The sequence below is a fragment of the Corvus hawaiiensis genome, chromosome 4 (assembly GCF_020740725.1).
Source record: "Corvus hawaiiensis isolate bCorHaw1 chromosome 4, bCorHaw1.pri.cur, whole genome shotgun sequence".
NCBI classification, from domain to species: Eukaryota; Metazoa; Chordata; class Aves; order Passeriformes; family Corvidae; genus Corvus; species Corvus hawaiiensis.
In genome coordinates, this window is record NC_063216.1 from 31,789,393 (window position 1) to 31,808,900 (window position 19,508).

Consider the following 19,508-nt stretch of genomic DNA (forward strand, 5'->3'; position numbering starts at 1 on the left):
GGACAGGGCTGTGTCACGGCACGCACGTTCCCCCATCCCTGCTCCCTTCCTCTCCCCGCCTCCCCCAGCCACACCCGGCTCGAAGGCCGTGAGACAGGGGAGGGAGGGCTGATGCCGCGCGTCACCGACCGGCCAGCGCTCGCTCCCTGTGCGGGGCCGGCACCGGGCACAGCCACGGAGGGGAAGGAGGGAGGGAGGGAGGGAGGGAGGGTCACCGCCCTGGCGGGCGGAGCCTGGCGCGAAGGCGGTGCGGGGCGGCGCGGGGCCAATCACGGCCCAACGCGGCACTTTTAAACTCCCCCGGGCACCGGAGCGAAAGGCGCTCGCTGCTCCGCGGGACCGCCGGCGCCGCCTCTTTTTGCTCCGGGCTGCGCCGGTCAATGAACGGGGGCGGGGCAGGCGCAGCTGCTATCGCAGGGCTCCCAAGTTGCACGTAGGGACACGCTTCCTCTTAAGAGGAAGCACCAGTCTCCTACGCAGGCGTTACCGAACGCACACGTACCCTAAATCTGAACTTTTATGAATGCCGTGTAAAGCCCTACTGAGATCTCTTAAGTGATTTGGGTTTGCTGATGTATGACAGCAGTGTTCCAGCTCTTTTTGAGAGTAAGTGGGTGGCTCTTAAAAGAGCCTTTGGGTTTATTTAAATGAGTGGACTCAATTTTTCTCAGTCATCTTCACTTCTTTTTGGGCGCCGCCTTCTTTGCCTTGGCTGCTTTGGGCTTGGCTGCCTTAGGCTTGGCTGCTTTGGGCTTCACCGCTTTGGCCTTAGCCGGGCTTTTCACTGCCTTCTTAGGGCGGCCGGCCTTTGCGGCTTTCTTGGGGCTCTTGGCTGCCTTCTTAGCTGCGGCGGCTGCCGGCTTCTTGGCCTTCTTGGGGCTCTTCTTCACCGCCGCCGCCTTCTTGGGCTTCTTGGCGGCGCTGGCGGGCTTCTTAGCCGCCGGCTTCTTAGGCTTGGCAGCCGGCTTTTTCTTCGTTGCTTTTTCTTTTGTCTCACCCGGCTTCTTATTCAGCTTGAAGGAGCCGGAGGCGCCGGTGCCCTTGGTCTGCACCAGGGTGCCCTTGCTGACGAGGCTCTTGAGCCCCAGCTTGATGCGGCTGTTGTTCTTCTCCACATCGTAGCCGCCGGCGGCCAGCGCCTTCTTGAGCGCGGCGAGAGAGAGCCCCTTGCGCTCCTTGGAGGCGGACACGGCCTTGGTGATCAGCTCGGTGACGCTGGGCCCCGCGGGCTTGCGGGCTTTGGAGCCACTCGCCGCCTTCTTCGGCTTCTTGGCGGCGGCCTTGGCACCGGGCGCAGAGACTGCGGGAGCGGCAACAGGCGCGGTCTCCGACATTGTGTCAGCCGTCGTCCACGATCCAGGAGAAATCACTGGGCCTGGAGCAAGTCGGCAGCCTCGTATTTATAGAGCGGAGCCGCGCGGTGATTGGTGCGTTGCAGAGCCCGCCCCGCTGCACGGCAGAAAGGTCTCTTCTCCCCGCTCATTTTGTGTTTCTTAGGAGCCAAAAACGGCTGTTTTTATCAGAATTTCTGCCACCGACCCCCCCCCAGTTCGCAGCGGCGTGGAAAAGAAAGACTCTTGTTCCCCTCGGCCAAGTTTCCTTCCGAGGAGGCAACGGGTGAGCTAAAAAAGAGGCAATAAACACTGAGTCCTGGACCTGAACAGACCTCGGGAGACAGAAACTTTTGTTTTTCCTTCTAAATAAAGTCCGCGACGTGGGGAGCTAAATTTCCAAAGTAATTAATTAATATTCTTTAAAGGGTCTTCTCTTAATCTGAGCTGAAAATCAGGGGTTTGAATCGATATTTTAGTCGCAAATTGATTTCAAAGAGGAGGAAGTAACACAGGCTCATCTTGAGCACTGAATATGGATTAGAAATTAGCTCCTTTGTCCAAAATCCTTTACCTCTTTCAAAATAATTAAGAGAAAATAAACTAGTGCATCATGCAGCAAGGCAAGAAGCAGATTAAAGTTCTGTGAAGGGCTTTTTGTGCCCCCAAAGGAGGTGACTTTTACAGCATAGCAGTTTGCACTGTATTGCTCAGTGTACACAATACAGACATGGTTGCCTCGTCCTCTGCTACAGAAATACTTACTATCTTAATAAATCAGGTGACATAAAAACTTAAAACGGCCAGGTTTTGTTAATAATGATAACCAGTGCCCTATCGTTTGATAATATGTCAGTGTTTTTATTTTGATACAGCTGGATTGGCAAAAATCTGAGTCATCATTGTCTAAGGAGACACTGCTGCAGCTGATTTTCCCACTACTTGGACATATTAAAATTTGCTCAAGTGATCAGTTAGCATTCCTCTTTCACAGTAGATTCCTGAATATTCCAATTTCTTACTGTCTAATGACTGATCCCTACATTGGAATTAATATTAAAAACTACATGTCTTGATGTATCTGCTACACTGAAACAGCTGGCTGCTAGCAACAGGGGGAACAGTCTTCAGATGCACTTTTCCAAGACCAAACTTAAATTAAAAATAAATGCACATTGTTTTTCAGAGTACAGAGAATTAAAAGAAGTATTCTCTGATATGTTTATTAATGCTTGCAACCCATTCTTTTGAGAAAGGCCTGTAAACTCCTTTTTACCTCTTGCTATTGTAACTGTTGGTGATACTAAAATTCTGGAAAATGTTTTGATTCAAGTAATTTATATTTTCAAATGGATAATTATTAAAATACGTTTTTTGAGCAATAATAGCAGATTCTCTGTTTCTATTTCAACATATTTATGGTTTATATTGAGCACTATGTGTAAGGTAGAATCAAAACTGGCAACAGTCCTTTTCACCTCAGATTACCAGTGCATTGTGTGAACAATTATTGTCAAACTCCTTCAGATTTGAGGCAGAAAATGAGCTTGGCAGCTGAAAGATTTTTAATAAGAATTAGTAATTCAGAATGCCTATTATTATATTAAAAAAAAAACAAAAACAAACCAAAACCAAAACAACAACAACAAAACAAACCAACAGGAAAGCCCCCAACAAAGCCTGTAGGTCTAGAAATTGTTTAAAGGGGTCAGGGCTGTTTTTAAAGACATCAGTGAATTACCAGAACTTCACATATGGCCCAGCTGAAAAACAAAGAGGCATGATGGGGCTGTGGGCTTTTTATTTCGGTCTTCAGAAACTTTGTGTCTTTCTCCAGAGCAGTGATTTACTTAGTATCAAATAAATCTCGTTAGTAGTAGTATGCACTTACCAGCAATTGTTTAACTGTATAATGAATTTTTTTTAAAATTTAATTTTAAAGAGCCAAGATGTAAAGGGTTTGGGGTGGTTTGCTAGTTTTTTAAGAGCTAAGATACTACGGCTTTGGGGGTGGGTTGTTCGTTTTAGGTTTTGTTTTGGCGTTTTTAAGGAGACGATTGGAGTTTTTTAGTTTGTTTTTTCACTAGGATGTACAGCTCCTTTTATGAGGAAGTGGGTGGCTCTGAAAAGAGCCTTTGGGTTACTTGAGGTGGGAGTGCTCCTCAGATGTTTCACTTGCTTTTTGCCTTGTGGCTGTCGGTCTTCTTGGGCAGCAGCACGGCCTGGATGTTGGGCAGCACGCCGCCCTGCGCGATCGTCACCTTGCCCAGCAGCTTGTTGAGCTCCTCGTCGTTGCGGATGGCGAGCTGCAGGTGGCGGGGGATGATGCGCGTCTTCTTGTTGTCGCGGGCCGCGTTGCCCGCCAGCTCCAGGATCTCGGCCGTCAGGTACTCCAGCACGGCCGCCAGGTACACCGGGGCGCCGGCGCCCACGCGCTCCGCGTAGTTGCCCTTGCGCAGCAGCCGGTGCACGCGGCCCACGGGGAACTGCAGCCCGGCCCGCGACGAGCGCGACTTGGCCTTGGCGCGCGCCTTCCCGCCCTGCTTGCCCCGGCCGGACATCGCTGCTGACGCTGCCCCGCCGCCGCCCGAACTGCCGTGGTCACGTGTCCCCCTGCCCCGCGCGCGGCCGCTTTTATAGCTCCTGCGCGCGCCCCGCTCGCTCTCTGATTGGCTGCGGCGCGCTCTGGCTCGCTCCGACCAATGGCGCCGCGGATCCAAACCCGACCAATGGGAGCCGCCGGCGGCCGCTCCCGCCGAGCCGCCCCCGCCGCCGGCCCCGGCCCCGCTCCGCGCCCGCCCCGAGCCGCGCTCCGTGAGCGGGGACAGCGCGGGGGAAACGCGTCCCCGGCCGCCCGAGCAGAGCAGAGGCGCACAGCTGCCGCCCCGGAACGGGATGGGGGAACCCCCGCTAACGCTATCGATTTAGAAATAATCCCGTATTTTAAACCTCAGAAATGCTACTACAGGGCTACTTTAAAAACGTGTTAATGTTCTGACGAATGAGAAACTTTACATCCAGTAGGAACATTTACACCCCAGCACCACTGATATGTGTAGAAACTAGGCAGCAACACGTACTACAGGAGGTTTCCCTGATTCTAGAGACAAATTACTTCAGTATTGCTGTAATCAAAGCCACACTGGTGTCTTCAAGCCGAATGATCTGTCTCCAGGCTGAATCTTTTCACCTTTTGTAAACATAACTGATGTCGTCAGATAACTTCTACAACAGAAGTTGCTTAATAAATAAAGAACTTCCTGTTTCAAGAATTGTATAAAGGTACATCACACACTATGCATTAGGTAGGCGGAGAATATGCATTAGATGGGCGGGTTCACGTAAATTTTACTGTATAAACGATGTAACTTATTACTCCTTGGTGCGCTTGATTTGTGCACCCCACGCAGAATAAACAATGTCTCCTTTCCAAATTAGACTCTGTGTCTGTTCTTAGAGAGCTCCTAAAGCCAACCACAATGAGGTATTAACGGCAAGGCTGTTCTGCAGAGCATTAAAAATCAGGCTGTCACACTTACTCAGACTCGAGAATAATCACTGCACCAGGAAGCTGAAGTGACTTCTTGAAGATTCAAGACGTTCCTCTGCTATGCTGGCCCTGTCTTACAGACAAAGAGATTCCTGTTGATTTGGTAATCTGCCATGGTTTCTCTTTATTTCCTGGCATATTTTCCTCCTTCTTCCACGCTCTTTGGGCAACGGCAGACCCTATCCAGCATAAAGCAATGAAGGAGCCTGCAGCTGGGCTTAAGTCACATCCCTCTGCTACACCAGTGTTGTACAACCGGCTCTTCCTTCATTTTCCCAATTCTGCTCTCTTGTTTCCATCAATTTCAGTTATTTATAATTTTTTTCTTGTTCCCATCTTCATTCCTTGAAGTTTTTGTACTCTAAATCAAGGTTCTTCCTTTTTATGCACCCCAGATCCTATGATAAGAGTATCATAAAATTATAGTGGAAGAAGTATGTGGACAAGGCTGTAAGTTTCAGACTTAGCTAAAATATATTTCAAAAGTACAACCAAAAAAAAATATTTAAGATATTACTGACACAATTGCAACTAAGTCCTGAACCATGAAGAGAACTGCTGTGCAAACCTTTTTGATTGTGTCCAGAATCTGTGAAAACAGATGCAAAGTTTTCAAGTGTAAGTTTGGTTAGCTAATAACTTTGCCTCCTTAAACCAGATTTGACCTCAAAACATGGTGTATTCCATTAAGACTGAAACTTAGAGCCAACTAAATGTATTGTTTGAAGTATCTGCTAGTCTGGGGTCTTAATATTGATTATTAGCCACAAGTAAAATTATCTGTCAGTCAAATCTTTTAACATTAAAATTGTTTACTGATTTTTACCTAAGGTAGCCTGTCCATGATGCACCCAGTGGTTATCTGAGGCTCGATATGAAGCAAACCTTCCAATAGGAGTATATAAAATAAATTGGCTTGTAATTATTAGTAGTATTTCAGGACTTAAGTTTCTACTAGCTACCAATAGAGGTTAAAAAAGGGATGTTTATGAACTTAAAAATAAGAATATAGCAGAAGTTTAGTGGGAAAAAGTAAGTATATCTTATTTACAATGTGGTTATTGGTTTTCTTCTCTGAGGTTCTGAATGCCTCTATCATCTTCCAAGGCGAGCAAAGAACCCTCCCCCCTCTCCACCTGCCTGCTAGTTTTACACAAATCACAGGAAAAATGGTATTTTGATACACTGAACATTTATTGTCTTTCACAAGACAAAATGAAGTTTCCCCAGCCAACAAAAATCCATCAAGATGACCATAAAGGGGATAGGGTGCAAAATTCCAGTGTACAGTATATGCAACAAATTACCTCCCTGACTACCCTGGAAGAAAGATGATTGATCAACCTCACTGCAACTAAAAAACATGATTATAAAATATTTACAGAAAAAAAAAACAGTACAGAAAATAAAAACTGGACAACCATTTGTCTATGAAATGCTGCTAACACTTTTCTGGCTCCTTAGAAACCTGTTCCACTACCCTCACCAGAGCACTCAGGGTGTGTAAGGACTCAGGCAGAGCATGGTCACCCCCCTCTCTGACACCCCTGTCCCAGCGTGTCATCAGCTCCCTCCAAGGAAGGGGGAGGACTTGAGGGGAGCAGCATCGCCTTCTTTACTGCAATTTCCTTTCACCAAGTGGACATGGTGGCTCTGAAAGGAGGACCCCAGGCACACCTCAGCTGCAGCGGTCTCTATTCACAGCACACTGGCAAGTTAACCTGTGGGTAGGGAACTATTTCCAGTCATGCGAGCCCTTTTGTTGCAGGAGGACTTTCCCTTTTTCTCCCTCCACAGTGATCTGATCCATGTTCAGAGGGGCAGGAAATCTGACTAGGACTATGACAGGTCACAGGAGACCTTCCATTTCTTTCATGAAGGCTTCATACACGTCATCCTTTGTCTGTACAGAGATAGGGGCAGATGATCCAGCCTTAGGGGCAGCTTTGGTTAACGGGAGGGCAGGCTCATCATCTTGTTTCCTCTGGGAGGCAGCAGAAGCCCCTTTATTCTCGCGGCGGACTCGCAAGGCAGTGGGCACGAAGCGCGTGATCTCTGCCTTGGGGTTGGTGATCTGCGGCTTGGCACTGATGGTGGCCGTGGCTTTCTTCTCGATGGTGGCCGCACTGGTGTCATCCGCCTTGGGCCGCTGAATCAAGCTGGGAGGGGCGCTCAGTACCCCAGGATTTGGAATGGGAGCTGGTGGAAAGAGCCCAGGTGGGGCAGGTCCTAAGGGAGGCACCAGAGGTGGCCGTAACATGCCTGGGCGAGGAGGAGGGATACCTGTAAGAAGAGAAGAAAACATGAGCTGTCTCCGTATCTGGGAATTTCAAAATATTTGACAAAAAAAGTGCACAGGCTCAGAATGCCAAGAACAAAAACCAAAACAAAATAACTCCCAACAAGATACAGTAGCACTGGCTTTAAAAAAAAAAAAGTTTTCAACCCTGCACCAAATGCTGAGTTGAAAATGCTGCTCTTCAGACTCTGAAAGCCACAGGAGCTTGCATACTGTTCCCTTTCGATTTTTAAAGTTATAATCTGAAAATAAAGTTTCTTGACAATCTATCCCACAGGAATTTCAGAGTCATCAGAAATATCTGACCCAGGCAGAAAAAATAAATATCCCGATCTCCAACTCATTTAGTTGAACACCATTATAGCACCCAAAGGGTATTCAGAGAGTCCTGCAGAACAGAAGTTTAAACTCTTTTTAAATTCTCTTTTTGAGGGCAGATTTCTTGCTACCAAACCATGTACAGCACTTATTTGTTGTTATTACACAGAATAATGTAACAGCACATAGCACAATGCAGCCACAGACAGGAACAAAGGCAAACTGGCAGTCCATTATACCTCACTGGCTTGATCACCACAGCAAAAACTGCAAAAAGCAAGCAAGAAGGGACATGGCACTGGAACAAACAGAACCCCTTACCTGGTGGGGCAGGAGGGGGCAGACGAGGAGGAGGACCACGTGGAGGAGGACCCGGCGGCAGACCTGGTGGGGGGCCTGGGGGAGGACCAGGTGGTCGCCCAGGGGGAGGACCCGGTGGCAGCAGTCGAGGCAAAGGCCCACGTAACCCTGGTAACCCAGGAGGTCTCAGAAATGGAGGAGCTCCTGAAAGCATTAGTGCAATAAAAGAGAAATTTAGTTCACAGTTAAAAATATATCCCAGCAACTATCTCATCAACCAATAATAAAGATCTTCAACATATGAATGAAAGCTATATTACCTAGCTGTCAGATTAAATAGAATTTCTAAAAATCTCAAGAAGAAGCAGCGTTACACAGCTGAAGCATCTTCATAATAGCTAAGAGTATCATGGAAAAAGGGTCCCTCCCCATGTAATTAAGTAGTAACTGGTAACAGCTTTGGAGCTGAGTTTGTCAGAATTTAAAAAGCTAAAAACCTTTCTCTGTGGAATTTGACTGGTCTTCTGGCCTAAAAATAAGTACCTTTGCTCTTTCACTCCACTTCACACACTGGCTCTGCTGCTGTCTGCCAGTGTTGGCTCTAACAGAGACAACCATCAGGAAGGCTACAGCTACAGGAGCCTGATGCCTCAAAAACAAGGTACAGCAACAATGATGTAGACTAACAACAGACAGGTCTCAGTAACTGAGTACATATACTCCATCTGCAACACACTCTGCTATGATGGTATCCTGCAGTGGTAGGGAGGAGAGGAGAGATCCAACAAGCAGGAATTGTGCAGCAAGACTGATCTATTTAATTATTTTACAAACTCTTTTATAGACTTTTTTCTTCATAGTCTAATTGGTCAAAGGATCAGCCACCCCTTGGGGTGATTGGCTAAAATCCTAAAACATCCATTGTCAAAATATTTTTCTACTGTAGCATCAACAAAGCATTGCAAGGTCGCAGGTGTTCATAGTTTATAGAACTCAACCAATATCTTCCATGAGAGAGAAAAGTATCCCATGGGACTGGAAAGAAGCAAGAAAAATTCTTGCTAGCAGCAATATTTGTATCCACATTCTGCAGCTTCCAAACTCCCAAACTGATACCACTGCCTGAGAGCCTGCATCCTTCAAAGCAGAGTAAAGCAAGTGTTCACCTGGTGGAGGGCCAGGAGGAAGGCCGGTGGGTGGGCCGGGGGGCCTCAGTGGAGGGGCTGGAGGCGGTCCCAGCGGAGGAGGCCCAGGCATGGGAGGCGCCTGTATCTGAGCTGGAGGAACAGCCTGTGCAGTCTGCTGCTGCTGCTGTGCCTGGGAAGTCGTAGTAGATGACCCAGTCTCTGCAAGAGCTTCCTCACTGATTTGTTGCTGCTGCTGTTGCTGTGATGTCTCCTCAGACTCTGAGTCCTCTTCCTCCTCCTCCTCTTCTTCTGAATATTCCTCCACTTCTCTCCCTTCTTCTGGAATTTCCTGACCTGGATATGGAGATATACTTATAAAATTTGTCTACGCATAACATCTTTGTGAACATCAGAGAAACTTGAGCACACAAAATAAAAAGAAGAAAAAGAAAGATAAACCTTACTCCAAAGGGAAGAAATCTGATCACTTTTTACTGTTAAACATAAAATGAAAACAAATAAAAATAATAATAGAGAAATCATCGCTGTTCTAGATAGAGCTCTGACAACAAGAGCTATGTGTTCCTCTGGGACCTGAAACTTATACTACCAACCCAAACTGCAGCTATTTGATCTAAGCCTTATGGAAGTTTGTGTGGAAGTGGGACAACAAGGGGTTGGGGGACACAATGTCAAAATAAACATAATCCCCATGTCCAAGAAAGTCCTGCACCTTTGAAAGATACTGGAGTTTCTTTCTAAAACAAAAAATAATCTTCATTCTAATAGTTAACTTACTGGTTAAGCAGCGTATTTTTAGGGAGTACAAATCCTTACAGGTTACATGCTGAGCACATAGACAATGCCACCCTTTCTCTTTCACCACGAGATTCATATTGCATTTTGAAAAACTGTTTAAAAGCTAAGCAAGAAGATGCTTAGAAGAAAAAAAACAGTAAATTGCTGCTCTTCAACTCTGCTATGCAAAACACACACACTACTTTAAAAAAAAAATTTAAAAAACCAACAAAAGCAAACAAACAAAAAATCCCCAGACAAACAAACAAAAAAAAGAAGCAAAACCCAAGCCATAACTCAAATACCTAATGACAGCTGATACTCTCAGCAGATCCTACATAATGACAGCAAAATACTTACTCTATAAAATAAAACCTGAGCAAAGTAAGCTTACCAGAGAAACCTTAACTGGAAGCCTAATGGCATATTACCATTACATCATATATCCACCTTACTCACCTGCCATTCGTAACATCATGGCCTGGAGTGGAGTCAGTTCTTTCATGTTCTTTTTCTTTTTTCGTGACTTCCCAGGCATGTCTGCAAACCGGACACTGTGACCTGGGGAAAGCAGAGTACAGATAAGGGCAGCAGGAGGCGGGAAGAAAATAAGAAAAATCAGATAGTTCCGTCAATATCTGGTACAGATAGCATATCATTCTAACATAATGATGCTCCTTAGATAAGAGTTAACATTGGTGTTACTGATTGTTTGAAGTTCTGCTAACCTAGTATTCTCTACCAACTGGTCTCCCCCAAGCAAGTGAGCATATTTTACACTGAGGCTTAATTTTGTAGGGTATCCTACCAATGCAATGATACAGGTGAAAAACGCCTTGGGAGCTATAAGCTTACTCAAATTTTAAGAAAACAGGTTTATCTGAAAGTTGCTTCACTTTTAGATAGCCTCCTTCTGACCCATTTATTAATAGAAATCCTTTAGCTGGACTTTAGGTGAGTTAGAACATTTAGTTGACTAAATAAATTACACACACCCCCTTGACTCTATCAAGTAGTGTTTTTCTTTTGAAACATCAACCCCCAAGCTCTCATTTCCCTTTCACACCTGATTTCTTTTCTTCGCCACCTTCCCTCTCCTTGTCGTTATCACGATGCAGGAAGTCCTCGCCTTCACTGTCTGCATCTGACCTATCGCTGTCACTGTCATCGCTGCTCTCATCGTGCTTATCTTGATCCATATCCTCAGGATAACCTTCATCTTCACTAGTGCTGGACATGTCATCATCATGGCCTCGCTGTCCTGCAGAAGGCAAAGTATTAGGAAATGCATGAACTCCAAATACAGAATACTCTTTCACACCAGTGTATGTTTACAGTCACAACATTCCCCTTAGCAATAGCATGGACAAACTGTCATCCTTTTACTTTTTAGCACGTATCTTAAAGGATATTTTGGAAAATCTGTAAGATTTCCTATTAACCTGCTGGTTAATTTGCACAGCGAACAAGTGAAGGCAACTGCTACTGCAACTCGTTCATTAATTCCTATTCAGCAATTGCCCACCACTGAAATACTGTGATGCCTTCTGGCATGAAATAAAGCTAATCCATCCAGTCACAAAAGTTTCTAGGGATGATACAGCAACTGTATGAAAAAGAGGACCTGTGTTCTCCTAGCAAATGCACACTGAGGGTTGGTTGTGGGTTTTGTTGTTGTGGTTTTGGTTTGGGGGTGTCTATTTGATGGGTTTTTCAAACAGAAGATTTCTCTGAGAGTGAGTGGGTTTTTTAAAGGGGCAATACGTACAATGTTTCAGCACTGCTACATGTTCATTTAAAAATATCTGTGAAACCTAACAAAAAAGTATCTGAGACATGTAATTAAATGTTTCAATATTTAAAAATGCAGGTGGTAACAAAATTGCAGACATTTTGAATATATATGCACTACCTCAGAGGTGCAATCACTTAGTAGGAGTCCTTCAAGTAGTGCTAACATTCATAATGCCGAGAGAACACTTTGTCTAGAGCACACTGTACTATCCATAGCAAAACAGAGGTCAAGGAAAACCCCAGAGGGTAATAGGAAGGTCCTTACCTGCTTCGGAACTGTAAGAAATCTCCTCCTCTCGCCTTCGAGGAGCCACATCCAAGGTGAAACCCACTTTACGGCCATACATCTGTAGGACTTGAGGCGGGGGTGGCCCTGGTGGAGGTCCAGGGGGCTTCCTCCCTGGAGGTAAACGTGGAACACCAAGCCCCAGAGAAGGAAGTACAGAAATGGACCGAACTGGTGGTCTGGAAATAAGAAAGGAAATGAGAAATGCAGGAACAAGAACAAATTAAAACAAACATGTCTTTAGTAGAATTATTTAGCTTTCTCTCACCACTGCTTATGCAGACTTCTAAAAAGCAACACCAACATTTAAAAAGTATAGATTTGACACAAGGAGTTTACAACCTCATACAAAGACGTGACTGCTGAAGATCAGACAAAAGCTCCTCAGAAAGCAACGGAAGACAATACTGAAAAAAATGAGCTATTGAATCCTACCACAGAAGAAGAATTAAATAATCACAGAATTGGTGAAAACAGAAGGCTATTTAGAAAGAAACAGAAAAAAACTAGTACTAGAATGTAAAAAAAAAAAAATTAACAAGCAAACTAACAGTTTATGTGAACTATTCATATACACTGAATATGTCAGCAGGACAAAAGAACATACATAGGCAATTTAAGAGGCATTCACGTTCAAAGCAGCAGGGCTCTAAGTTTTACTGATATGAAAAAGACAAAAACTAGAAGGTATAATGTATTACTTAAAGGAATTTAAACAAAAAGCTGTAATAGTGGGGAAAGATTAAAAAGGGCTTTGATTAAAAGAAAGAAGAATTTACCTGCACAGAATTCCTGACTTCTGTGAGTCAATATTACCCCTGCCTCTACCCCTAGCTCCTTCCCCATAATATGAGTGCTTCCTTTTTACTTCCCTGCTAAGTTTCTTTTTCCACTTACCCATAGGCTGACGTCTTCTTGAGGATAGAAGGTGGCTGGGCCCCTGGAAGGGGAATGTCCTGTATGAGGATGTTGGATGGAGCATGAGGCATATCTGGTAAGGGGATACTTTCCACTTCAACATGCTGAGCATTCTGGAAGGGAGAGAAGGAAAACAAAAACAAATAAAAAAAAGAGAGAGAATGGGTTACTCCCACAGAAGCTACTGCACAAACTCATTACTTTTCAAAGTACAGAACATGTGAGACCTGCCACCACTTGTCTGTTCTTAGGGCGTGTTATCTTGCAGCAATCCATGAAAGAAATTTGGGAAAGCGTCAACAGTAAAAGCTTTCAATGCAAACCAAAGCACTTGCAATGCACCCATGAAAAGCTTCAGTATTTCAGTCAAAACTCAGTCAGGTTTCTATCCTCCTTTAGACCTACAAAATGAAGAGGCTGCAGACAAGTATGGCTGTGTTTCTTAAGTATTCAAGTCACAGACTGCTGCATGTTCCAAAAGAAAAGAAAAGAAAAAAGAAATCTTACAGATCCTTGCACTTGCTCAACACTATGTTCTCCAACACGGTAGGAAGAATGTTAGAGAAAGATCTTTAAAGGAATGACAAAGAATTCTCATTATTGCTAGCAAGAGCCTTAGCAGAAATTCACAGAAATATCAATGGCACACTCACAGGCTCGCTCTCTCTTTAATACAGAAAACAAAAGGCTGATATTGTTGGTTTGCAACACAAATTTCCCTTTCCTCCTTTCATGTTGAATGAGATCAGCATATCAGAGACAGTGACCTGACAACCACGACACTGTCCTCGCTGAAATGCTCTAATTGGAGGTACTATGTAAAGTAATATTTCATTTGGGCCACATGGTGCTGAACTCGTACAAATCTCCCTTCCTCTGTAACTGCCACACCTAATGAGCAAAGAGAATACACTACCACAGTTACAAGACTGAAACATAGTAAGCATTACCTTGACAGCATCAAAATACTGGCTGAGTTGTGCTCTCTTCTGCTCGTACTCCACCTCCAGCTTGCGCAGTTCTTTATAGATGTCTGGATTCTCCTTCTCATAGAGCCGCAAGATACGTTCAAAAGTCTCACGGAGCTTTTTGCGTTTATCCTTCAGCACTTTTTCATTAAGCTGTGGCTGCTGTACTGGGTTAAACTCTGATCCAAGACAGCCAAAAAAAAGGACAGAAAAATTTGCAAATTATTCTACTGCAGAGCTATCATGAATGAAACTACTTCAAAGCAAATAAGCTCCAATCCCTGTTTTCAGGAAGTCTTCAGCCTTATAACAATCTCCTCCTTGAACTCTACAGTAGTAGCACACATACACTACTCATTCTTCTTATCAATCATCTTCTGGGAAAAAAGTCCTCTTTGATGGCACCACACCACCTCAAATCATAAACAATCTCCAGTTATTCACAGAATCCCCCCCTTCTAACAGGAAAGGAAAAAAGATTACTCTATGTCTTATGTTACAATGTAAGATGTAACCAAAAGTATGTATTCTATCCCCATCTTCATAAACTGTTAAACCAGGTGGGGAAATGCTCTTTATCTCTTCCATGACTCATCCCTGATAACTCCCTCTGGGGATGCCTTCTGCTAATGGGCCATCAAGTCTCACTGCATAACTCATACATAATTACATCACCCCAGTGTGAGATGCTCCACCCAGGAGGAGGAACCAGGCATTCCTACCTGGATATAATCTGGGGTTTGGAACACAACAGCCAGCCCTTACCTACTGGGTTTCCAGAGGACAAGAGATACATAACCACCCCTGGACCTTCAGAAGAAGACCAAACCCTTCTACATGATCACCACTTCAACAAAACCACATTCATCCCTTCAACAGGACTACTACCACTACCCTGACCAACAGGGTGTCAGGTTGTATCCTGACTCTGTCAGTTCAAGCCAGTGTTTTCTGCCTTTAATTTTCCTACTGAATTGTAGTTCTGACTTGGGAGTCTCCCACTGGTTTGTTTTCAAACTAGTACACTCTATTTCAGTCTCCCCAGTCATCTGTTAAAACTATGCTGTGCATCTACATAAACCACTGCCTAAATCCAAAACCTAGTATCTCTCACTCACCCATCTCATCCAATTTTTCCATGTCTCGGATAATCTGCTTTGGATCTTTCATCTTCAGTACAGCTGCTCGTACCATCATTCGTTGCTTCTTGTTCTAAGATCAGAGATCAAGCAGATCAGAAAAGTTTCACAGAAGAAAGACACAGACCATCTGTTACCCCTTCCTCAATATTTCCATTCTGAAGGAAGAAACACACCTCAGAATGCCCTGAAAATGTTCACCATGGCACAAATCAGCAGCAAATGTAGTTAAAACTTCTGGTAATTTTAATTCCACTATCTTGGTAATTGCAAATGCTATTATCATTCCTTCACTCCAACTAAGACACATAGAATCAACACAATAACCAAACTGACAAAATACAGTAAAACACACTAAGAAGTGCAGGAGAATTGGGGTTTATTAGTTTGGTCTTTTTTTTTTTTTTATTTGGTTTGTTGCTTGCTTCTTTGCTTTGTTGCTTCGGTTTTTTTTTTTACTCCTAAGTACTTACAATAATGCTTCAAAAATAATTACAAGTTTAAAAACAGCTGGTGATATGTTTACTCAAAACAAGACTTCTACATTTTTTTAAACTATTTGTTTGGATGGTATTTCCAAAGTCAATCTTAGGATATCAACCAAAATATCTATAGTCTATTCATAGCCCTTTACAGTTACAGACATGATACACAGTATAGAAAATGCCAACTAAATGTTCCCCAGTTTCTTGATTTACCTTCTTTAGTTCCCTTTTCCGAGCTTCCTTCCCTAGAGTGGAAAAGAAAAAAAAAATAACAACTTGAAAGACAAAATCAAATTAATGAAAAACCTTCCCTTCATCAAGACTAGGGCTGTTTCTCCACAGCTCAGACATTTCACAAAGACTTACTGTAACTCAGCTTCCCAGTGAAAGAGAAATACAGCATGAAATAGATTTCTATTTCTTGTGTTTTATACAGGAAAAAAAGAAAGAGATACTACACTCTTCATGTCTCCAGAAGCAGGGCTTTTCCCATACAAAAAAGAACAAAAGGCAACAGAAATCATAGTGATAGGTGATATCATGAAAAGATTGCAGCAGAGAAGCTGAAATAGAGTCATCAGACAACACACATCAAATATATGTAGGCTTTGAGAATGCCTCCGAAATAAAGCATATCCTTTGTGGGAGTCTGGATTTTCTTTATTTGCTGAGCATTGTTAACATCTGGCATTTTACCAAAAAGTAGGAAAAAAACCCAGTAAGACAACTCCCCCATCTAACCAGAGCACCTGCAAAATTTGACAAGTTCCTCAAACTCCTGCCTGGGACAGATTAACTCTGTCCCAGGAAGCAGCCTGCAGTTTGTCCAGCAACTAAGTACAAAGGCCTCCAAACACTGATAACCAGTAGAAAATCAAGAGGTAAATACTCAAGAGAAGCAAGAGCATGAGAGCAAGCAGCCTTCCCAGCCAAAACTGAGATAGCATTTTTCAAGTTAGAGAAACTCAGTTCTGATCCACAAGTGAGGATTCTATCCTCAGAGAAAGCTTTTACCTGCTTCTTTAGGCACTCCCCTTTCCCACCGGCTTAGCTTTCACGGATACTTACGGGCCTGATCCGTGGGATTCATAAACTTCCCACTCTTGGTGGATGATGTAGATCTCCGCCCCATTTTGATCTTTTTTCTTCTGCCTCAAAAAACAGAACTTGAAAAAGAGGGAGGGACCTGGAAAAGATGACATTGTTTCAGGTCCTACACACTGGTAGCTTGAGTATGCTTATTTCTCTTCTTGGTATCAGCAAGTTACTCCCCCAAAGAGCTCAAATACTTGTAAGGTCCTCAAGCCTGACTATGAGCTCAGTCACTCATAGCAAAATTGCCCTACTCCAATAAAGTACTACTATTTAACTAAGTACCTAATTACTACTACTTTAGTAAGTTATAATTTTAAACTAATTGACGAGTTTGTTATTATTCACACTAAGACTCAAACCAAGAAGTGTCGTGCTTACACTATGGAGGGGTGCAGGGCAGGTAGAAACACACATCCTATTTCTCTAAGTGCATATCAGAGTTTAGCTTCTCTTTCCCTCTCGTAAGTGCTCCCCAGTTTTCACCTTTCTCTGTTTCAAATGTTTCCCCACACATTTCCTCCCCTCCTCAGACTTCTAACTACCCCTGATATCTCTCCCCAGCACTCACTGTATCCATTAGCAAGTGTAGGGTTATTCTGCAAAAAATTATTTCCCGTCTTTAGACATTTTTTCAGCTTACAGATAAGGGTCCAAACTACAGCTAGGGATGTTCCTTCTCTCCCTCCACCTCCAAACCGACCTCCCTGCCAAAACACTGGGATTTTGGGATTTTTTTGCAAGACACTATTACTTCTTTAGGAGGGAAGCTCACCAAACAGAAGTAGGAGTAACATTTACACCACGTATTTCCCATCTTTCTAATATTTAAAGGCTAAAGGGAAAGAGAACGAACTTCGGAAACCTCGATTTCACATCTTCTCAGCACCCACGCTAAAGAGCTTCAACGCAACAAGTTAACGGCCGAAGGTGAAAAAAAATACAGGAAATCAAGCACTAAATTCATTCTTCTTTTGGCCACAGAGGAACGGGGCAGAAAACCCCCCCTCCTACTCCCGCCCGATGGAAGGAGGAAGAAAATGAGGCAGCGCGAACTGCCGCCGTCTCCTCGCCTCTCTTCTCCTCGCCGCCCAGCACCGCCGCGCCCCTCTCACCCTCCGCCCGGCCGGGCCCGGCTCCCTCCCGCTGCTGTGGCCTCGCTCAGCCCCGCGCTCGCCGCCGCGGCCCCGCCGCCATCTTGCACCGAGACCGACTGGCGGCGCGGAGCCGCGCTCCGGAAGCGGCAGCCCCAGCTCGATGGTTCCGCCACCCCTCGCTCCCTCTCGGAGGCTCCAACTCTATGGTTGGGCCAGGGGAGGGCCGGGAAGGCGGAGCGGAAGCGGGGACAGGCGGGGACAGGGGCAGGAACGGGGCTAGGGCTAGGGACCAGCGGCCAGCCGGCCCCGGCGGGCTCTGGGAGCAGGTGGGCATACGCGGTTCTGGAGGAGTGCGGGTTCGGGAGCGCTGCTCCCGCACGGCCAGTGCTGGAAGCAGCGCTGTGAACGCGGCCTCTGCTCCCACACGCTCTCCAGGGAACATCCCCCAAAGTGCCCCCCGTGCCCTGAAACAAGGTAGAGCCGAGGGGCGTGGGGGAAGCCTCTGTCCATGGGGAATAAAGGCGAAGCGCTGCGGGAGCAGGGGCTGCCCGCAGCCTCAGGTCTGTTGCATGGGTTTGCTGTGGGGCTTGGCCTCGCGGCAGCGCTGCCGCCCGGAGGGTGAGGCTGGGATCCCTCTGCTGCGCTCCTGCGCCGGCTGCTCTTCCCGGGGACTGCTGGAGAAAGGTGACTGGATGACGTTCATCGGGCAGCTCAGATGAACGAAGAGAACGGGAGAGATCATTTGATGCCATCGGGGACCACAGAAACTACTCTGTTACTTGTCTCCTCCTACAGCCCCTACTGTGGTGAGCTGGCGAGGCTGGTGAACACCTAGTGGGGACTGTTTTGTGTCATTGTCCAAAGTACAATTTCCAGCAAGAGTCCACAGCACATGAAGAAACAGGATAAAGATGCACGAAACATCAATGTGCAGGCAATAAAATATGGGTGCAGGCTTAAAGAGCTAGCATGTCGGGGAGGAGATATAGGAAGGAAATTTTTCTCTGCACAGGTGGCACCTGGGAGCAGAGGCGGTGAGATCTCTGGGCAGGATTTCTAGACTCCCTGTTCCTGGTGGACATACCATGCAACACAATGTTGTTACAGTTTTTCAAATGATGGAGTCTCAGTTGGCTAATTTGTAAGGATCACTGCAGGGTGGGTAAAAGACTATAAATTGTACATCACATTAATGCTGGCATTAGTCACAAACTGCACAAAATCCAAGTAAGCAGATAGGCAGTCAATGAGCATCCTCAGAGCCAGAGCTTCAGGAGCTCTCAGTGCCTAGGGAGTCTTGCTAACCACATGCACAGCATAGCCATCCCCACCTTGTGCCTCTTTGGCATGTTCACTTTGTATTATTTTTGTTACCAGAAAGCACATTCTTCAGGGCAGATTTTGGTTGCGACCATACTGTTTTTCCACGTAGGTTTGGAAGCAGTTTAGAGTGGTTTGGGCTGCTTTGAAGTTTTTTTGAGGCTGTTCTTATTTGGAACACACATATCACAGTTTTAATTCTTAAACCTTTGTCCAGATCAGCAGCCTAAGCAAAGGCAGAAAGCTCAAGAGGATGTGATGGAAAGCTGTGGCCACACAGCTGTCAGGTGCCATGTCACTGTAGAGGGGTAGGATAATGTGGGCAAATTGCTTGAAACATACAACAGATTTGTTTTTATTTGACTCCACTATTCTCACACACCAGTGATTGGCAATCTTGCAAAGAGCTGTTTTTTCTTCCTACTTTAGAGTGTACATTTGCACATAGAAAACAGGAGCCAGGAACTCCTACCTCTCCAACACACAAATATTGCTGTTCTACTGATTGACAGTCTCTTGCCTCTACACAACTAGTTCTAAACTGAGTGTCAGTCGTGTCAGGAGACAAGAGATATTACATCTTGGAGAAATGATGCTTCAGGTCACCACTCACCTACCGCAATACCTCGTGTAGGCAAGGCAGTGCTTTTTGCCACCATTGAAGTGGCTTTCCTGACCCACATAGC

General features: G+C 45.1%; 3 protein-coding genes across 3 annotated transcripts; all 3 read right to left on the reverse strand.

Moving 5' to 3' along the window:
- Positions 1 to 611: 611 nt before the first annotated feature.
- LOC125324905 (histone H1) lies at positions 612 to 1,681 on the reverse strand. Its single transcript, XM_048301438.1, has one exon. It carries the CDS (start codon positions 1,332 to 1,334, stop codon positions 678 to 680), a length of 657 nt encoding a protein of 218 aa, XP_048157395.1. The 5' UTR covers positions 1,335 to 1,681; the 3' UTR covers positions 612 to 677.
- Positions 1,682 to 3,241: 1,560 nt separating this feature from the next.
- LOC125324919 (histone H2A) lies at positions 3,242 to 3,916 on the reverse strand. Its single transcript, XM_048301452.1, has one exon. It carries the CDS (start codon positions 3,890 to 3,892, stop codon positions 3,503 to 3,505), a length of 390 nt encoding a protein of 129 aa, XP_048157409.1. The 5' UTR covers positions 3,893 to 3,916; the 3' UTR covers positions 3,242 to 3,502.
- A 2,138-nt stretch (positions 3,917 to 6,054) lies between these two features.
- On the reverse strand, positions 6,055 to 17,626 carry WBP11 (WW domain binding protein 11). Its single transcript, XM_048301433.1, has 12 exons — positions 17,521 to 17,626; positions 16,382 to 16,499; positions 15,527 to 15,558; positions 14,808 to 14,901; positions 13,672 to 13,868; positions 12,701 to 12,834; positions 11,783 to 11,982; positions 10,790 to 10,984; positions 10,183 to 10,284; positions 8,965 to 9,279; positions 7,820 to 8,002; positions 6,055 to 7,164 (listed from the first exon to the last, which is right to left on the reverse strand). The coding sequence occupies exons 2-12, from the start codon at positions 16,443 to 16,445 to the stop codon at positions 6,731 to 6,733; spliced, it is 1,950 nt and encodes a 649-aa protein (XP_048157390.1). The 5' UTR covers positions 16,446 to 16,499; positions 17,521 to 17,626; the 3' UTR covers positions 6,055 to 6,730.
- Positions 17,627 to 19,508: the final 1,882 nt, after the last annotated feature.